At 48.7% G+C, this 15,687-nt stretch overlaps 1 protein-coding gene across 4 annotated transcripts in view; it reads left to right on the top strand.

The window, feature by feature from the left end:
* The first annotated feature begins 1,576 nt into the window (after positions 1-1,576).
* LOC126536840 (uncharacterized) overlaps positions 1,577-15,687 on the top strand; it is a 271,240-nt gene continuing 257,129 nt past the window's right edge. For all 4 annotated transcript variants that reach the window (XM_055073552.1, XM_050183850.2, XM_050183849.2 and 1 more), the window contains exon 1: positions 1,577-1,965. In XM_055073552.1, coding sequence (XP_054929527.1) covers positions 1,891-1,965 — 75 coding nt within the window. In that variant the 5' untranslated portion in view covers positions 1,577-1,890. The remainder of the gene's footprint in view (positions 1,966-15,687) is intronic.

The following is a 15,687-nucleotide window of genomic DNA, read 5'->3' as shown; positions in this document are numbered from 1 at the left end:
CCTCGTTTGGGAAAGTGCACGCAGCAGGTAGCCGGAACGTGCGCCTACTCACTCCCATGCCACCACACGGAGATGAGCCAAGCCGCATCGGGTGCGCAGTTAACGAGAGGAAAAGTCATCTCGAAAGCATCAGCTTTTTGGAGTCATCCGGCCAGGGTAGGCCGTCGGCCAGCCCCCGTAACGAAAATGACACCTCGACGTAAGCACTGCCGCTGGCTACTAGCTCTTGCGCTCCCGGAACTTGACCTCGCAGGAATAATCAACACAGTTCACCAGGAGCTCCATCAGACCCCAGTTGGTTGTGTGGGAGTCTGCATACTGCACCGCCGACGGATGCAGCTGCCCCTGTAGGTGGCGCCGACGCCAGGCCCGATGACGACGCCGGAGGAGGAGCAAGCGGAAGAGGAGCGTTCATCTTCGCCAGCTAGAGGTGCAGCTTGCACCGCGGAGGTCATCCTGCAGGCCGGAGCAGAAGTCACTAACTGCAGCGGAACGGGTACCGCGGGCTCCCCCGCGACTACAGCCCTTCCCGGAATGCAGTCGAGGCTCCATTATCGGGCGCCAGCATGGGGAACGGCGCGGCCCCTAATACCTAGACAGCAGGCCTCAGTCCTAACCATGATGATGATGATGATCGTGATGATTATCTTCTTTCCTGGCGCGTAGCCACAAGGGCGGTAGGCCAATAATCAGGGGGCAGCAGGTTGCTTAAGGTAATCCTTACATCAAGAGAAGCAACGCTAATTAAAAGAACAAAAAATGAAATTCCGGAAAATTAGAATAGTCTGCGATTGTGCAGTCAGACTAACTGAATGAAAATTAAGAAATAATTAAAGATCAAGGAGAGAATAAGGAGAACAATATAAAAGGATGTGGTGAAAAATTTTCAGTGAAATGAATATAATGTGATCGGATAGGTAGAATAAATCTACAAAGATTGCAGCGTCTAGCCACGACTCGCGCCTCTGCATGCGCGTTCCTCCAACTCCTCTGCCTATCCAAAGCGCTGCCATATCGCGGATCATGGCGGCAGTTCACACAACCTTAAACTTGGCAATTAAAAGGTCGATGGGCGGTTTGTTCGCCACCGGCAAAATATCGGCAGACGGTCGCTTTTTCGTTTAGCCTCTGTGAGAATTTTGCCGCTGCGAATGGTAGCCGAGACCCGCGAACTCGCGCTGAGCAACAGAAAGCCGTAAATGCTGATCTACAATGGAGGATGCCCGTAAAAAAAGAAAGGGCATCAGGGGGTAAGCAGCGGCCACTCGCTTTTTAAAAAAATTCGCATTAGGGCACTTTTGAGGCAAAGCCGCCAGGTAAAGGAGATGACAAAGGAAAAAAGCAAGTGGGATTACGAAAGTGCAACAAGGGAAGCGAAGAGCGATGGGGAGCGGGGCGATGCGCTTCCCTCATTCCTTACCGGTGGCATATTTTTCGCTCGCTCCACTTCGTGGCGCCACCACTGGAACAGGACGCATTGCGCATGCGCAAATGAGGGGAAAGGGACGGGAAAAGGCAGAGGGAGCATCCCTTTACTCCTCCCCTCCCATTATTTTTCCGGCGGACTGGTGGCGGCTCCGGAGAGGGGCACACGTGCATTCGGAGTTTTGAGCTCAGACGAGTTTACTCGATACGCTCTGGCCGGTCAGTCGCAGAGTCGGTCGTTGTCTCGCCTCGCTCGATCGTCGCGCGTCTCCCACTGTCCGCGGACATTCGCTTAAAACGAGAGAGCCATGTCGTTCTTTCGCCTCCGGTGGTTGAGCGCTGCCTGTGGCCCCGAAGGCTGACTTGGTTCCTGCGGCTGTCATCGAAACAGACTTGAACTCCATTCGGCAGCTCCACATTGTACGTCGTCCTGCGTGGCCCGGCTGACAGGCGCTTGGCCGGACAATGGCAATCCTCAAGTCGTGCTGCTGCTGGAAAACACTGCGCAGTGGCAGCGTGGCATGCGGCATCTACACCTTGGTGAGTGCTTATCACATCAACGTATGCGCAATATTGAAAAATAAAAGAACGTTGATTATCATAGTGTGTCGGGTACAAATCCTATTACTGCCGCAGAGCGTGCTCGTGCGACATTGTTGAAAAATCTAAATAGACAATTGTTAGGGTGTCATAATTCAACGCTCTTCGCTGAGATTGTGCGAGATTTGCAGACTTGTGCTCGTTTACGTTCTTTAAGGCCAAGTTAACGCAACCTTCCGTGTCTCTAAATTTTCGTTACGGATTCAAAATTTCAAATGACCGATCTATTTGCTCATTTGTTCATGTCATTTTTTCATGTACACTTGACAATCAACTGCAATTGAAAAATTGACGACGAAAGTTGCCAACGTTTCCAATATCATCTAGAGAAGTCAAATTAATAATCGAATATGTGGCAGTTTTCGTAATTATAAGACTGTGCGATGGAATTTATTCTGGGATGGATAAGCTATTTTACAGTCGTGGTTAACATTCTACTTCTCCTATATATCCTTCTTTTGTTGTCTCTAGACTTAGAAGAAAACTACTGCCTTACTTGGTCGCCGTACATGCGCATCTTTCTTGCTGTCCTATTCATCACCTTCCATCATTTTCTTGCGTTCTCAATTTTCCTAACCCTGTGTGGAGTAGCAGGCTGTGAGACTCAGGTCGACCTCTCATGCCTCTTCAGCAGTGTAATAAATTCTTCACATTCGGCTTTCACGTTTTTTTACAACGTGGCACTGCCCACCGTGTATGCCCTTGTTCTTCAGGAGCCTTAGTTATTTGCCGCTTCTATAAGTGACTTGTTTGAAATGCAAACAGAAATTGAAGATGAGAATAAAACTTAATCTCTCGGAGGCAAGAACAACGGTAATTTTTTGGTGATGTTGCGTCGGATCCTGATGCCTAAATCGCATAATGACAGCCCAAAGCAGATCACACTGCTTATAAGTCAGGATGTGGGGCTGCATCTGCGAGTGGTACAGCACTGTATACATGGCAAACGCAACGGCTAGGTTTACTGAATGAGCTTTTTGCATTCGTTTTTAACGCTTGGGCACGAGCACGCCGTCATACGTTCTGTGCTCACGGCACGTCGGGCCATACGCAAGTTCTCACGACTCACGACAATTTCTCCTGCCTCAGCAGACAACTCGGAATTCACACCGTGACCTCATTTTCAGTTATGAGGCTTGTTGAGTTATATATGGAATTAAGGTGGGTAGGTTTAGGTGACAGAACGGGGACATAAAAAGATCGGTCAGTGTTGGTAACATACACATAGTAAGTTTCATTTCACGATGTTCTTCAACTGCGATGGTCGCGCTGCGCGGTGTAACATACGCCTATTTTGCCCATTGCAGTATGGCAGGTGAAATAAATATTTTAACCGGAGTCCGCGGCTGCAGCGCATACCGAGAGTGAGATTATACATCCTAATGCAAAGCCTGGGAGAGTGAAAAGTGCGCCTAAATGCCATGCTTAGATCTCTGGCAAGAACTTATCAGCTCGTCCCTACGTTTCGTTTTCAAACCGCAGTTTGGGAAGTAGGTTATGCGGAAATACGCAATGTTGAGCAGGGCTTATGAAAGAGAAAAATTGCCATCCACCCAACTGTACCACGAAGCTGTAAAGGAAACCCAAATACAGAAAGAAAAAAAGCTTCACAACTGAATAAATATTCGTTCTGGTCCCGGGTTCTAACCCAGGACCGACGTCTTTCCAGGGCGGCTGTTGGTATTCTTCTCTTCCAGTGAGCAGTTAGATCGTAAGAGGTTGAATGACAATGACAATTTTTACAACAGCAGCCGCTTTACCTTACGGCTAAATGTGTTGGTTAAATAGTACAGAAATACATGGTCTTGTAAAGCAGTGTGTTTGTTGGCTTACTGTAAGGTATTCATATTTCTAAAGTATAGGATGTACTTCCTGCTACTTAGAAGAAGCCCTGTAGTTTTAACGGAGTGATCATAAACGTAGTAATATTGTCATCATGTCGTACTGACTTGCTTCCTGGAGAGATAAATAGTAAGATTCGGCGTCTCTTACTACGTCTGAGAATTTTAAGCCTACGGCGGCAGTGGCTTAAAGCAGCTTAGGCCTCAATTACTGCTGCACAGAGTGTACAAAGCGTAGCGATTGCCTCAGACTACTTCGAGCTGTCGTGTCCAGAGTGCTGACTAAAGACGGATGAGTTTGTAGCGAAGGCGTATGGGGCACGCGAGATCCAGAGCAGCGCAACTTTTACCCCACCCGAACGAGTCAAGCCATTTAAGCGTAAATACGCAAGCAATGCAGAATAAGCTTGGAGTGCTTCAACGAAGCGTGCGGTTTATGGGCGCACGAAACACACGCAGGCTGCTGCGTCTACGTCCTTATTCAGGATGGCGCAATATAGATGCATGTATTTATGCACAAAAGAGATGTGACTTGTAGAATGCAAATACCACAGGATGCTTTAGACGACGCGTCCCACCGTATAAGACGCTTCTATGTTTGAGAAAAATTCTACAGGACCAACGGCAAAAAAAAAAAAAAAGAGGAGGGAGAGAGAGAGAGAAATAAGAGAAGAAATAAAAGAAAGTGCACAAAACAAATATCGAAAAGCTTCGTTTTTGTACACCTTCGTAGAAAAACTGGGAAAAACTGGCGTTTGGTGAGCAAATCTGACAGAATGGCGTCGTGACGATCCAAATCCTTTGTGCGAAAGGAAGCTACTTAACGTCTCGATATATATTCAGGAATGTCGACAATGTTCTGTTTAAGTGGCCGTTGTGCACGTTATTTTTTTTTCTTTTTGTATGCCTGGTAAGTATTTGCATAGATGTCCAATGGTCCGCTGCTATCATATATGTAAATTCTACCTCAGCGTTTTGAGTCGGAGTCCTTATTCATGTAGCGGAATTCAGTTTTCGCGGACAAATGTTGAATATACTCTTCGCGGTTTCTCTCCACATGCCGGCTGATTATGTTTGCGCGCCGTGTGGGCGCAGAGAGAGAAAGACGACTGAGAAAAAGGAGAGAAGCTATGTAGGATATTGAATCTCTTAGCTATGCTGGGTTAAGCGATGGGGGACAGAGTTAACGTCCAGTCGCTGAAATGCTGTTTATACTGCCAAATTCGAAGCAGTTTCCCTGGCTGAGAGCGGACGAAGAAGGATTTCATTGTTGATGATGGTCACGCGAAAGTACATTATTATTGCTTTTCAAGTGCAGACGTTGCTGTAATCATTGGCCGACACCCCACCCCCCATTCTAGGCGAAAGGAAGTCAATGTTGTTGACCGCCGCACTAAACCCGAATGTGACACATCTCCAAAAAAAAGAAACAGACATGCGAAGCAGTTGAAGAAGTGATTTTCCTAGAAAAATAGAGACACTCATAGCTTTTGAGAGTGACTGAGATATAATGGCCATATCCGGGGAGATCCCAGGTTTCTTCTGATGAATTCACTCACACAATACTTCATAACGTATTTATGTCCCTTGCAATATGTTGATGCCATGTTACGATGTGTGGAGACTGCCCGCTCAGTGAGATGCTATCTGACATGTGCTTCATCTTTATTATTTATCACATGAGGAATCTTCTTGCACACAAACTAACAAAATATGTTTTTAGTGAGCTTAACGTGCAGAATCTGGTTACATGGCAATTAAAAATTCGTCAGCCTGAGCATCTAGTTCCCCGATCACTGTAATGCTAAAATAATGTAATGGAGCACGTAATGGGCTGTTAGCGGAGACAGAAACGAGTGTCGAGTGTGTAGCGATGTCTAATTCGAGTACACCATCCGACTTGTCACGAAAAAAAAACGAAGATTGTAAGAAAGAAAAAGCGCCTAGATCATATTCACAACATATTAAAATTTTTCAGACATGACGCTATATAAATCAGACCCATTTGAAGTTAAATGGCACTGCCTAGAATGCGTTGTTCGGCTGGTGCTCTCAGGGGAACCAATTAATTTGACGAGAATACGCCGAGCCGGCTGCGAAACTGCTTTGTTACGCATTGAGATAATTTCTACGAGGCCAGATGGCATTGTTTCTCCCGAAAGTAGCACTTTGTAGCTGATGACCAAATCGTGTTCACAAAACGAAGAAGAAAATGTGCGTCAAGTTCTCTCAGCCGACGAAACGACCACACGAGGCGCGAATGCCAAGGAGGATGTGCCAAGCTGTTTCAAGGTAGCTTGGCACATTATCGAGAAACGGCGAAGGCAATCGCTACTCACTCCCTGCCACCTTGATTACCCCACTGTTCACTCTTCAAGAACACGCCCAGATGGCTAAGACACCCCCAAAACCATAGCGCAGTTGGCACCCAAGGCCAACGAACGCGCGAATAAAAGAGGCAGCATGTTTCAGTTGCTGCTGGCTTGTATGACTAATTAAACAAAACATCACTGATGGTACCTCAAGTGAATGCCCCTCCCCTTCTCAGAAGTACACTTGGATGACAGGTAACGAATCACTCCGCTGCAAGAAGAGTCCTAAGTCCCAAGTTCCGCAGCGCACTGGCGTCCACTTGGACAGAAAGTTTTGCACACAGACGTTGATATTACACGCGACGGTCGGCGCATGGCATAGATCAGCCCTACGCATTTGTCTATGCAAGGAAATGAGGAATATACGGTAGATGTCTTTGACTACTTGAACTCCAGGCCATGCACGACGTCGCTGAGGCAGCCTCCTTATTATCAGACATCACCCACGCCCACATATACACATATTTCTTGAGTGTCACAAAACGGCTGAAGCGAGTCAGCAAACCTACATGCATAGTCACAAGATACACAAGCTTCACAATAACTGAATTTTCAGTGTTCACGTACACTGGGTACAAGGGTACAGCTCTGACATTTTCAGTGCCACGCATGGCAGATAGCAAAGCACATGACAAATAGCACACGTATCTACTGACATCCCTTCTGTCCGAAACATTTAACTTTCCTAGCCCACAAAAGGATTCCTCAGGCGCGACAGTCGTGCGCTTATGTCCCTGTGTGCCAACTCTCTCCCCCACAACTTCACACAGTTGGAGGATGTTTCCCTGAGGAAGATATCGGCTAGTGTAGTGCTCACCCCTGCTGTCACCTTCAAGTGGAACAACTTCGTCAAAGACGAATCCACCTGCCCCAACTATTCGATCCCTGCGCAAGACACCGATGTGTACCATCAGTCGAGGACTGGCCAAGGCATTCGAAATATCCGGGAGCCTCTTATCAGAATGTCTGGCCTCCTCAATGACCGGGATGCTGACTTCAGCAAGTGGAGCCAATATGGTTCAGCTTTGGAGTCAAGATGATTAATTACAGAGCCTTACGGGACTTCCTGGTTGCATTCATATTTATGAGGTTTTCTCGCATTTTTTCCTTTTTTTTGGCTACACTGTAAATCAGCACTCCTCGACAAAAAAAAAAATTGCCAAGCTGGCTGAGATGACTCGCTATAGGACAGCCAGCAAATAAAATCTTGCCCCAGTGATGGTGCTATTCGGGCCAGGTTATCATCATGTCGGGAGATGACTACAGCAGCCGCGGCTAGAAACACGCGACCAATAGCAAGTCTTGACGGTCAACAAGCAAAATTACATGTTAAATCCCTTCGGAGGTTGGTTGCGGACAGCGGCTTAATTAGTTTCCTTTGAATACAGCTTAGTATATGTTCTGTTAGTAGTTTAATAACTCGATCCCGCTATTCAGCATTTAGCGCTTGTCTGTGTATTTGACGACTTATTCCCTGTGCTCCCGTGAAAGCCACTTTCACGACAGCCAAATGAAATTATGTCTGCAAAACACGTGCAGGTAATTTGCTCTTATTCTTCACCCTTGCTCTCATTCTTTTAATTGAAGTTCAGGTTGTAGCTACGATTTCAACATGGCATTACTGTTAGGATTTATCACAAGCTATCCCGGGGTCTTGCTGAATCTATTATGTTGTTGTAGTCAGTGTCACAGTGACCAGAAGATTCTCGCTGTGGACAGTGACACTCAGCGAAGTTTAGCAATATGTTTCGTCAATGGTAAGGAAGTAAAAACGAAATCGAGGACACCTAAGCGCTTCTTATGAGTTGTGAATGCTATTAATGTCCAAATGAATGCCGCTGAGTGGTTCTTCGAATTGTGAACTCGTGGGCAAGCAAGTGCGTTGACACACTTGGCCAACGCCCCCGAGATAGTAGGAGGCCGATGCAGTTCGATCCGTGACGTCATGCTACCTTGCCCGACTGTCATAGAATCTAACGGGGAAGCTCCCGAGTTAGCCGCGGTGATTTCGACGTCACCGCTTTCGTCATGCCGGCCGTGGCAATAGAAATTTCGGTCCAAGTAGCATGTCATAAAGGAGAGTGCAGAGGCCTGCTATGGCTTAGCCCAGTGGGTAAGACACCCGACTTCTGAGATTGCGCTCGTATGTTCGAAACTCGCTATAGCCAACGTTTTTCCCTTTCGAATGTATTCTGTTTTTTATACATTAACTTCTTTATAGTGATTACCGAGGCCTAGTTAGAACAAAGGCGAGAGCTTGCGCGGACGCGGAATGCGCAAATCACACAGACTTCCTAGGGCGAGAGCGAGGGTGACGTGGCGTCGCGGTGACGCCCTCTCCCCTCACGCAAGGCTTGGTGCGCAAGCGCGGCGGCAGGTGTTCCCCTTTGCCCGCTCTGCTCTATTGAGGCGCGCACGTGACCTGGCGTCGCAACCAATGAGAATTTAGGTGCCGTTTCGTTGCTACCAACGCCGGCTTTTTCGCTCAATTGGCCCATTCGATGCTTTTCCATGAAAAAAAAAATGCAGCAGATCCAACGAGTTTGAATATGCCTGAGTGCATGAACAGTCGAAACACGCACGCACGCACACACACACAAGCACGGACGCACACAAATTATGCCGAGCTTTCTGTTAAGCGGATTTACTGACTGCTAGCGAGTACGACGGACGCCTTGAACGCATCATGGTTTCAGAGGCATCATGCGTATGCGTACGTATACATATTGCGCAACTCGAATCTATACTACCCGCAAGAAGCGTTTACTTCCTCATAACCCTGAAGGCGCGGATGATGATATGATAGTGATCTATAAAATGAAATGATGCTTAATTTTGCAACCTTTGAGGGAGCACGGTGAAGTGTCATCAGGGGAGAGGGAATGGGAAGCGAAAGTGGATAGATGGAGAGGGAGGATGAGGAGTATCGTAAAAATAGAGAGGGTTGAACCCTGCGAGTTGAATCTACAAACTCCAGCAGGCTTCGCAGCGCAGGGAGCTATGGACGCACATGAAATAGCAGGTTTCTGTGGCCGTTGGCGTCTGAAGGTGGTGATGCTGTAGAGAGTACCGCGGATGCGCGAAGGTGAACTTCCTGGTTCTTTATTTTTCATTTCCCCCACGCGGCTGGCATCGCCGCTGCCGCGGATGCGCGGAGACAAGATCAATCTGGCGATGATGCAAGGAACCCTGCGGTGGTGACGCGCGCCTTTTCCGCTATGATTGGTTGGCCTATTCGCTGACTGAACAGCCACGCAGCGCTTACGGTCACGCAAACCCGGCGATGTTCGCAAAATCAGTTTCATCCGAAGACAGAAGCATCGAAAGCGATAGCAAGGTTTAGGGTTGCGCTGAACTTCCTCAGACGGTAGGTCTTCTAGGAATACACACAGGCGACATGTTGGCGGCGACACAGCAAGCGAAGCAACTGCTTCTGCGCTGTAGAAAGAGCGTCTTGGCAGCTTTCAGGCGTCTCGCAACGCCGGCATTATGAGGAGCGCCGCCGCCCGTGTTGCAGGCCTTTCACCTCAATTGTGCACGGACGGAGACAGGAAAACCATCAGCTTCTGTAGCTCGTAGTGTACTGTCCGTTCCTCTCAGGCCTTCGTGTGGGCTGTAGTCTGTAGACGCAGTTGCTCAGCGGGAATGTTGGTGTTTGATCCGGAGCATACCGCCGTTAGTTGCCATATATACATATATATATATATATATATATATATATATATATATATATATATATATATATATTACCAACGCCGCGCTATATCTGGTGCCATTTGTTCGCTACACCCGAACTTTCCCACCACTTCACAATAATCGAGCTTTCATGCGCTGGCTCTACTGACGATGGCTGCGCGGCTGGCTCCTTGATAGCTCGTAACCGACGCCGTCGTCCGGCTGCGCGTTCTTACCGACACTCTGGTCACACAGCCGCATGGGCGCTCCGAGGTAGGCTGGGTTAATGCCCCTAAATAAAATAAAGGTAGCGCAATCTCCTCTCCTCCTCCTGCGCCGGCGCTGGCTCCCCATGCGCAGAGCCGAACTAGCAGATGCTTTATGCAAAATAGAAGTGAGGCGTGCTGACAGGACACAAGAGTAGAGAAGTGGACAACACGAACGCCAACAACAACAACACGAAACGAATGCTCCCCGAATCAAATGCTGTCGATGCGTGTCGCTCGCGCTTTTGAGACCGTATTTTGATCGTTATTTACGTTATATCGTGACTGGCTGCCGAAACATCAACCGTCTGAATGTCGTTGTGCTTGGTGGGCTCGGTTAGCGTTACTTATTCGTGCTGCCTCTCTCATTTCAGCGCCAACGAAGCGGCGAGAACACAGCGTTTCAGCAGCATCTCAGCAACGTCGCACTCGGCCTCTTTCGCAGATCGCTTTTCAAGATACGGGCGCTAAGTAAGCGTCGAGAACACAGAGCGCGAAGCTATATTAGCAGTCGGCACTCTTTGTTGGCATCGCAGATCGCTTTCAAGGTACAGTCGTGATACCGGCACCGCTTCGTAACGGACGGCAATACACTCAATAACGTGCTATTCGCATACATTGAGGCCAAACAAAGACAACGGCCTGGAATGTATGACTCAGTCGACAAAAAGCACGTGCGTTTGACGACGACTTGATTGAAGTCAGCCACGAAAGTTGCAAATAAAGGCAGCGCGAACATGCGGCACTTAGGAGAGCGAAAAACTAACCAAGCCGCACACAGCAAGTGGCAGTATATGCGATTAGTGATGAGCGAAGAATCGCTCACTTACCTCACAGAGCCGGGATCATTGCATTGGATTGAAATCAACCCGGCTGATTCTTTGAAGGCAGACCTTCCTCTGCTCCGCGTCTCTCTTCGCAGATGGAATCCGGAAGGGCCGCTTGCCGTCAGTTTCACGCGTGGTGTATCCGAAGGCACAGCAACACGGCATCGCGAACACGAAACTACGCTACAAAAGCACAGAGGAGGGGCGAAACGTGGCGTCTGCGCCTCCTCTGTGCTTTTGTAGCGTAGTTTCGTGTTCGCGATGCCGTGTTGCTGTGCCTTCGAATGCACCATGCGTGAAACTGGCGGCAAGCGGCCCTTCCGGATTCCATCTGCGAAGAGATACGCGGAGCAGAGGAAGGTCTGCCTTCAAAGAATCAGCCGGGTTGATTTCAATCCAATGCAATGATCCCGGCTCTGTGAGGTAAGTGAGCGATTCTTCGCTCATCACTAATCACATATACTACAAAAGCACAGAGGAGGGGCGAAACGTGGCGTCTGCGTACGCCGCTCGCAATGTTTGATACCGCTATGCCGGCGGAAGCAAAAACAAGCAAGAAAAAAAAGAGCGTGACGGCGTTAGGCCAATGGGAGGGCCGAGCGTCGAGGGAACGCGCAGGGGAGAAGGACGGTGGCAATCTTCAAAGGATGGTCATGGATGGTCACTTTCATTTCCTACCCCCTGTGCAGCGCGGTTGAGGTGTCCTCTGCTGAGAGACAGTTACTGCGCTGCACTTTACCCCAACCTTTCCTTCCCATCAACAAGAATCTCCTTCTCTCTCTTTTATGGATGGTGCTGCTTTTGTTTTTTATTGAGGGGTTTTAGGTTGGCCTCTCCTGTGGCGCGCGAGACAAGGGAGTCAGGCGAGGGGGAGGGGCGTAATTCTCCGGCGGCTGCTAGGGTGATTCGATGTCCTCCTTGCCCACCGCTCTGTACAGAGCGGAGACAACCGCAGCGTCTACTACGGCGTTGGCCACGCGAATCACGGGCACCGTAGTAGACGCCTTTGATGGACGCCGTAGGGACGCGTTGCCGGCGCTCGTGTGTCTTGAAAGCTATCTGCGACGTGGCCAAAGTGCGCGCTTGCGCGGGCCTCATCTTCAAAGCGATCTGCGATGCTTGCAGAGTGCGCGTCGTGCCGGTAGCTTCGTATGCGCTGTGCTTTCGACGTTCCGTTCGCGTTGAAGCGACAGCCGAATTCGAATTTATCTTTTTACGTTAATTTATTTATAGCGATTGGTCTTAGTAGAGATGCCAACGGACGGACGGATCGATGGAAAGATGGATTTCTTCGTTGCGTAGGCATATGAATGTTTGCGCATTTAAAATTGTCATGAGTTTCCTCATTAATATTGTTGGGAGTAAGCGCCATGTTCGCACCATTTGTTTATCTCGTATCCTCGTCCGTAACGCGCTGTGTAATCTGTTGTTGCAGGCTTTCTGTGATGCCGACCAAACCTCCGCCGGCATTCATCGCCTCCGCATGCAAACGGTTGTGGAATTCTCCTTAACAGTTTCGTTGCTAAGGTGCTTCGACCTTTCGTTTTTCCTTCTGTCCTTGCTCTCTCATTGTTTTAGCATGCACGTCGTGACACGTCAGGAACTTAGGAACTCTTATAGATGTTACAAAGAGAAACGGAATGCGATAATGACAGTCAATATTCCGTCTCTTTGATGAAGGCGGGAAAATATAGAACGTATTCTATCATATATCGTTTGAAGAAAGAATAGTGTATGCAAAAGAATGACAGGTAGTGACCGATGTCTTGCAGCGACCTGGGCATAGTAGATGCAGCGTCGAGTAGCGAACGAGCTCTGCTATTGTATCAGGCTACGTCTCGCAAACAAAGTACGCGCGTAAAATGAAGGCAGGTTCTTGCTGTGATGTGTTCCCTTCGTGTACGCGTCTCGTTGCTGCATTATGCAGATCTGAGCAATACCGTGCGTTGCTCGAACACCATAAACACACTTGGGCAGAATGATCGCGTGATGGTCTTTCTCAGGTCGCTATGGCGTCAATGTTCGCGTGGGCGAATATTACGGTTCACGAAAATACTTCGCAGATAAGCAGTTCTTGCTAGTACTGGGAAAGCTTTTGTCGAGCTAGGCGAGTGTCTTATTCATTGCAACGCAACTGTGCAGCTAATAGCACACGCAATGTTTCAATATCTTGCGGAACGATACTCTAAAAATATATGTGTGTGGCTTCTGTTTGGTTTTAGTGTCCTTTCGATTGCGTAGCAAACGCCGATGCACTAGCTTGGCGCGTGCTTTCGCTGCCTCTCTTCATTCATTTCTCTCTCTGTTCACCCATTACGATTACTCGAAATGGGGCAGTCGATCCTGCGCATTCAAGGTGAACTTCACTGACTTTGCTGTTTCTTCCTCTGTAGCACTTGGTGCTCCCTTGTTAAAAAGGCACAGGCGTTAGAAGCTAACTTCAACAAGTGAATTGTCGACCAGCATTCCTACGAAAGCCTATTCTAAGTTTCTATGCCTCAAGCTCAATTTAGTTTTGTTGAGTGCCTAAAATTTACGCTCAGCCAATGCAAGACTTCTCCTTCAGCGAATCTTAGGTCGGGGCAGTTACTTGCTTAATCGTATTATCTTGTCAATACAGATGAATTGGACAGGCGAGAAGTAGCCAAGTAATGGTCCGGCGACTCCGTATGTGGCGCGTATACCTTCGTATATGCGGTTAAGCAAGGAAGTAGATGCTTGGCAGCTTGCGAAAAATAGAGAGAGAGAGAGAGAAAACAAGGGTAGGAAAGGCAGGGAGGTCAACCAGAACAGCATCCGGTTTGCTACCCTACACTGGGGGTGGGGGAAAGGGAATAGAAAGAGGAAGAAAGGGAGAGAGGAAGCACTGAGTACGTGTGGGAGCGACACCATACACAAGGACACTATAAACGGTCTGTTAAGCCCGTGCACTTCAAGTACCGCACTAGTGCACGAATCGCTTTTCGAGTCAGTGACGGGTGTGGCCACGGTCCGAGTATCTTTGACTCGGTGAAAGATCTCGAGTCCAGTCTGCGTAAAGTTGTCCGCAGAGAGAGGCGTTGGACATCGTAGCGAGGGCAGGTACACAATAGGTGCTCGATGGTCTCCTCGCACCCACAGGAGTCGCACATCGGGCTCTCGGCCATTCCCATACGGTAGGAGTATGCGTTCGTGAACGCCACTCCCAGCCACAAGCGACACAACAAGGTTGCTTCGCCGCGGGGAAGGCTAGATGGCAGTTGTAGCCGTAGCGTGGGGTCCAGTTTACGTAATCTGCAATTGAAGCCACTTGAAATCCAGAGATCTTGGGACTTCTTACGCGCAAGTTGGCGAAGTTCTCTGGCAGCGTCCGACCTCGCCAAAGGTGTTGGACGCGTCTTGGTATCTTCGTGGGCACACCGGGCAGCCTTGTCAGCTAGGTTGTTGCCGACGATGCCACAGTGAGCAGGAATCCACTGAAATATAATGTGGTGTCCACTTTCCAGAGCATGGTGGTGCAGTTCCCTGATTTCAGAGGTAATTTGCTCGTAAGTTCTGTGACGTAATGCGGACTTGATGCTGTGAAGGGCTGCCTTAGAGTCACAAAATACGACCCATTTCTCTGTAGGCTCTTCGGTGATGTACATCATAGCGGCATGGAGAGCTGCAAGTTCTGCCGATGTAGATGTAGTCGTGTGCGACAATTTGAATTTAACTGTAACGTTCTTGGCTGGAACGACGAATGCGGCAGTTGAGCTGGTAGGTGAGGTGGAACCATCGGTATATATATGTATGCGGTCATGATACGTCTGGTGCAGTAATATGAGCGTAAGTTGCTTCAGAGCAGGCGATGGATGATTGGACTTTTTTGTAATTCCAGGAATAGCAAAATTCACTTGAGGCTGTCGCAGGCACCACAGGGGAGAGGAAGGCTTCGCCGCCGGTGTAAATGATGCCGGTATGTACTCATGATGAGCGCTAATAACTCGTGGAAAGGTCGCTTGAGGTCTCTCGGCTGGTAGGGAGGCCAAATGATGGTCGGGGATCCTTGACAGATGGCGAATGTGCGCTCTGAGAGAGTCGACAGATACATGTGTCTGGATTGTATGGTCTCCTGCGATGGCGATTGTCGCTGCTGTTGAGGTGCATCTAGGCAGCCCTAAACAGTGCGTAGGGCTTGACCTTGTATGCTCTCCAAGGCGCGAAAGTTCGTCTTGCATGCATTTGACAATACTGGTAGGCTGTAACGAAGGAGTCCGAGAAACAAAGCCCTGTACAGCTGCAACATAGAATGGACTGGTGTACCCCAGTTTTTCCCGCATAGAAATTGGAAGACCTGAGCAATGGCGACTAGCTTCTTCTTCAGATAGACGCAGTGAGGGCTCCACGAGAGGTTGCGGTCAATGATGACGCCCAGAAAGCGATGCGTCTTAACATAGAGTACAGCTTGACCATTGATCGTAACAGGATACGATGACATTTGTTTCCGCGTAAAACCAAGTAATGCGCACTTTTCAATAGACACACTGAGGCCTTGTTCTCGGAGATAAGAAGCCGTCATGGTTGCCGCCCGCTGAAGCCTGGCTCTTAGCTGAGGGCGAGTCACCGCAGAGGCCCAGATGCAAATGTCGTCGGCGTATATTGAGACATGTACTGTCTGCGGTAGGTAATCCACTAGTCCTACCAGGACGAGGTTGAACAA

The sequence above is a fragment of the Dermacentor andersoni genome, chromosome 4, assembly GCF_023375885.2.
Source record: "Dermacentor andersoni chromosome 4, qqDerAnde1_hic_scaffold, whole genome shotgun sequence".
Classification (NCBI taxonomy): domain Eukaryota; kingdom Metazoa; phylum Arthropoda; class Arachnida; order Ixodida; family Ixodidae; genus Dermacentor; species Dermacentor andersoni.
Note: the sequence above shows the minus strand (reverse complement) of the source record. Positions and strands in the feature narration are given on the sequence as shown.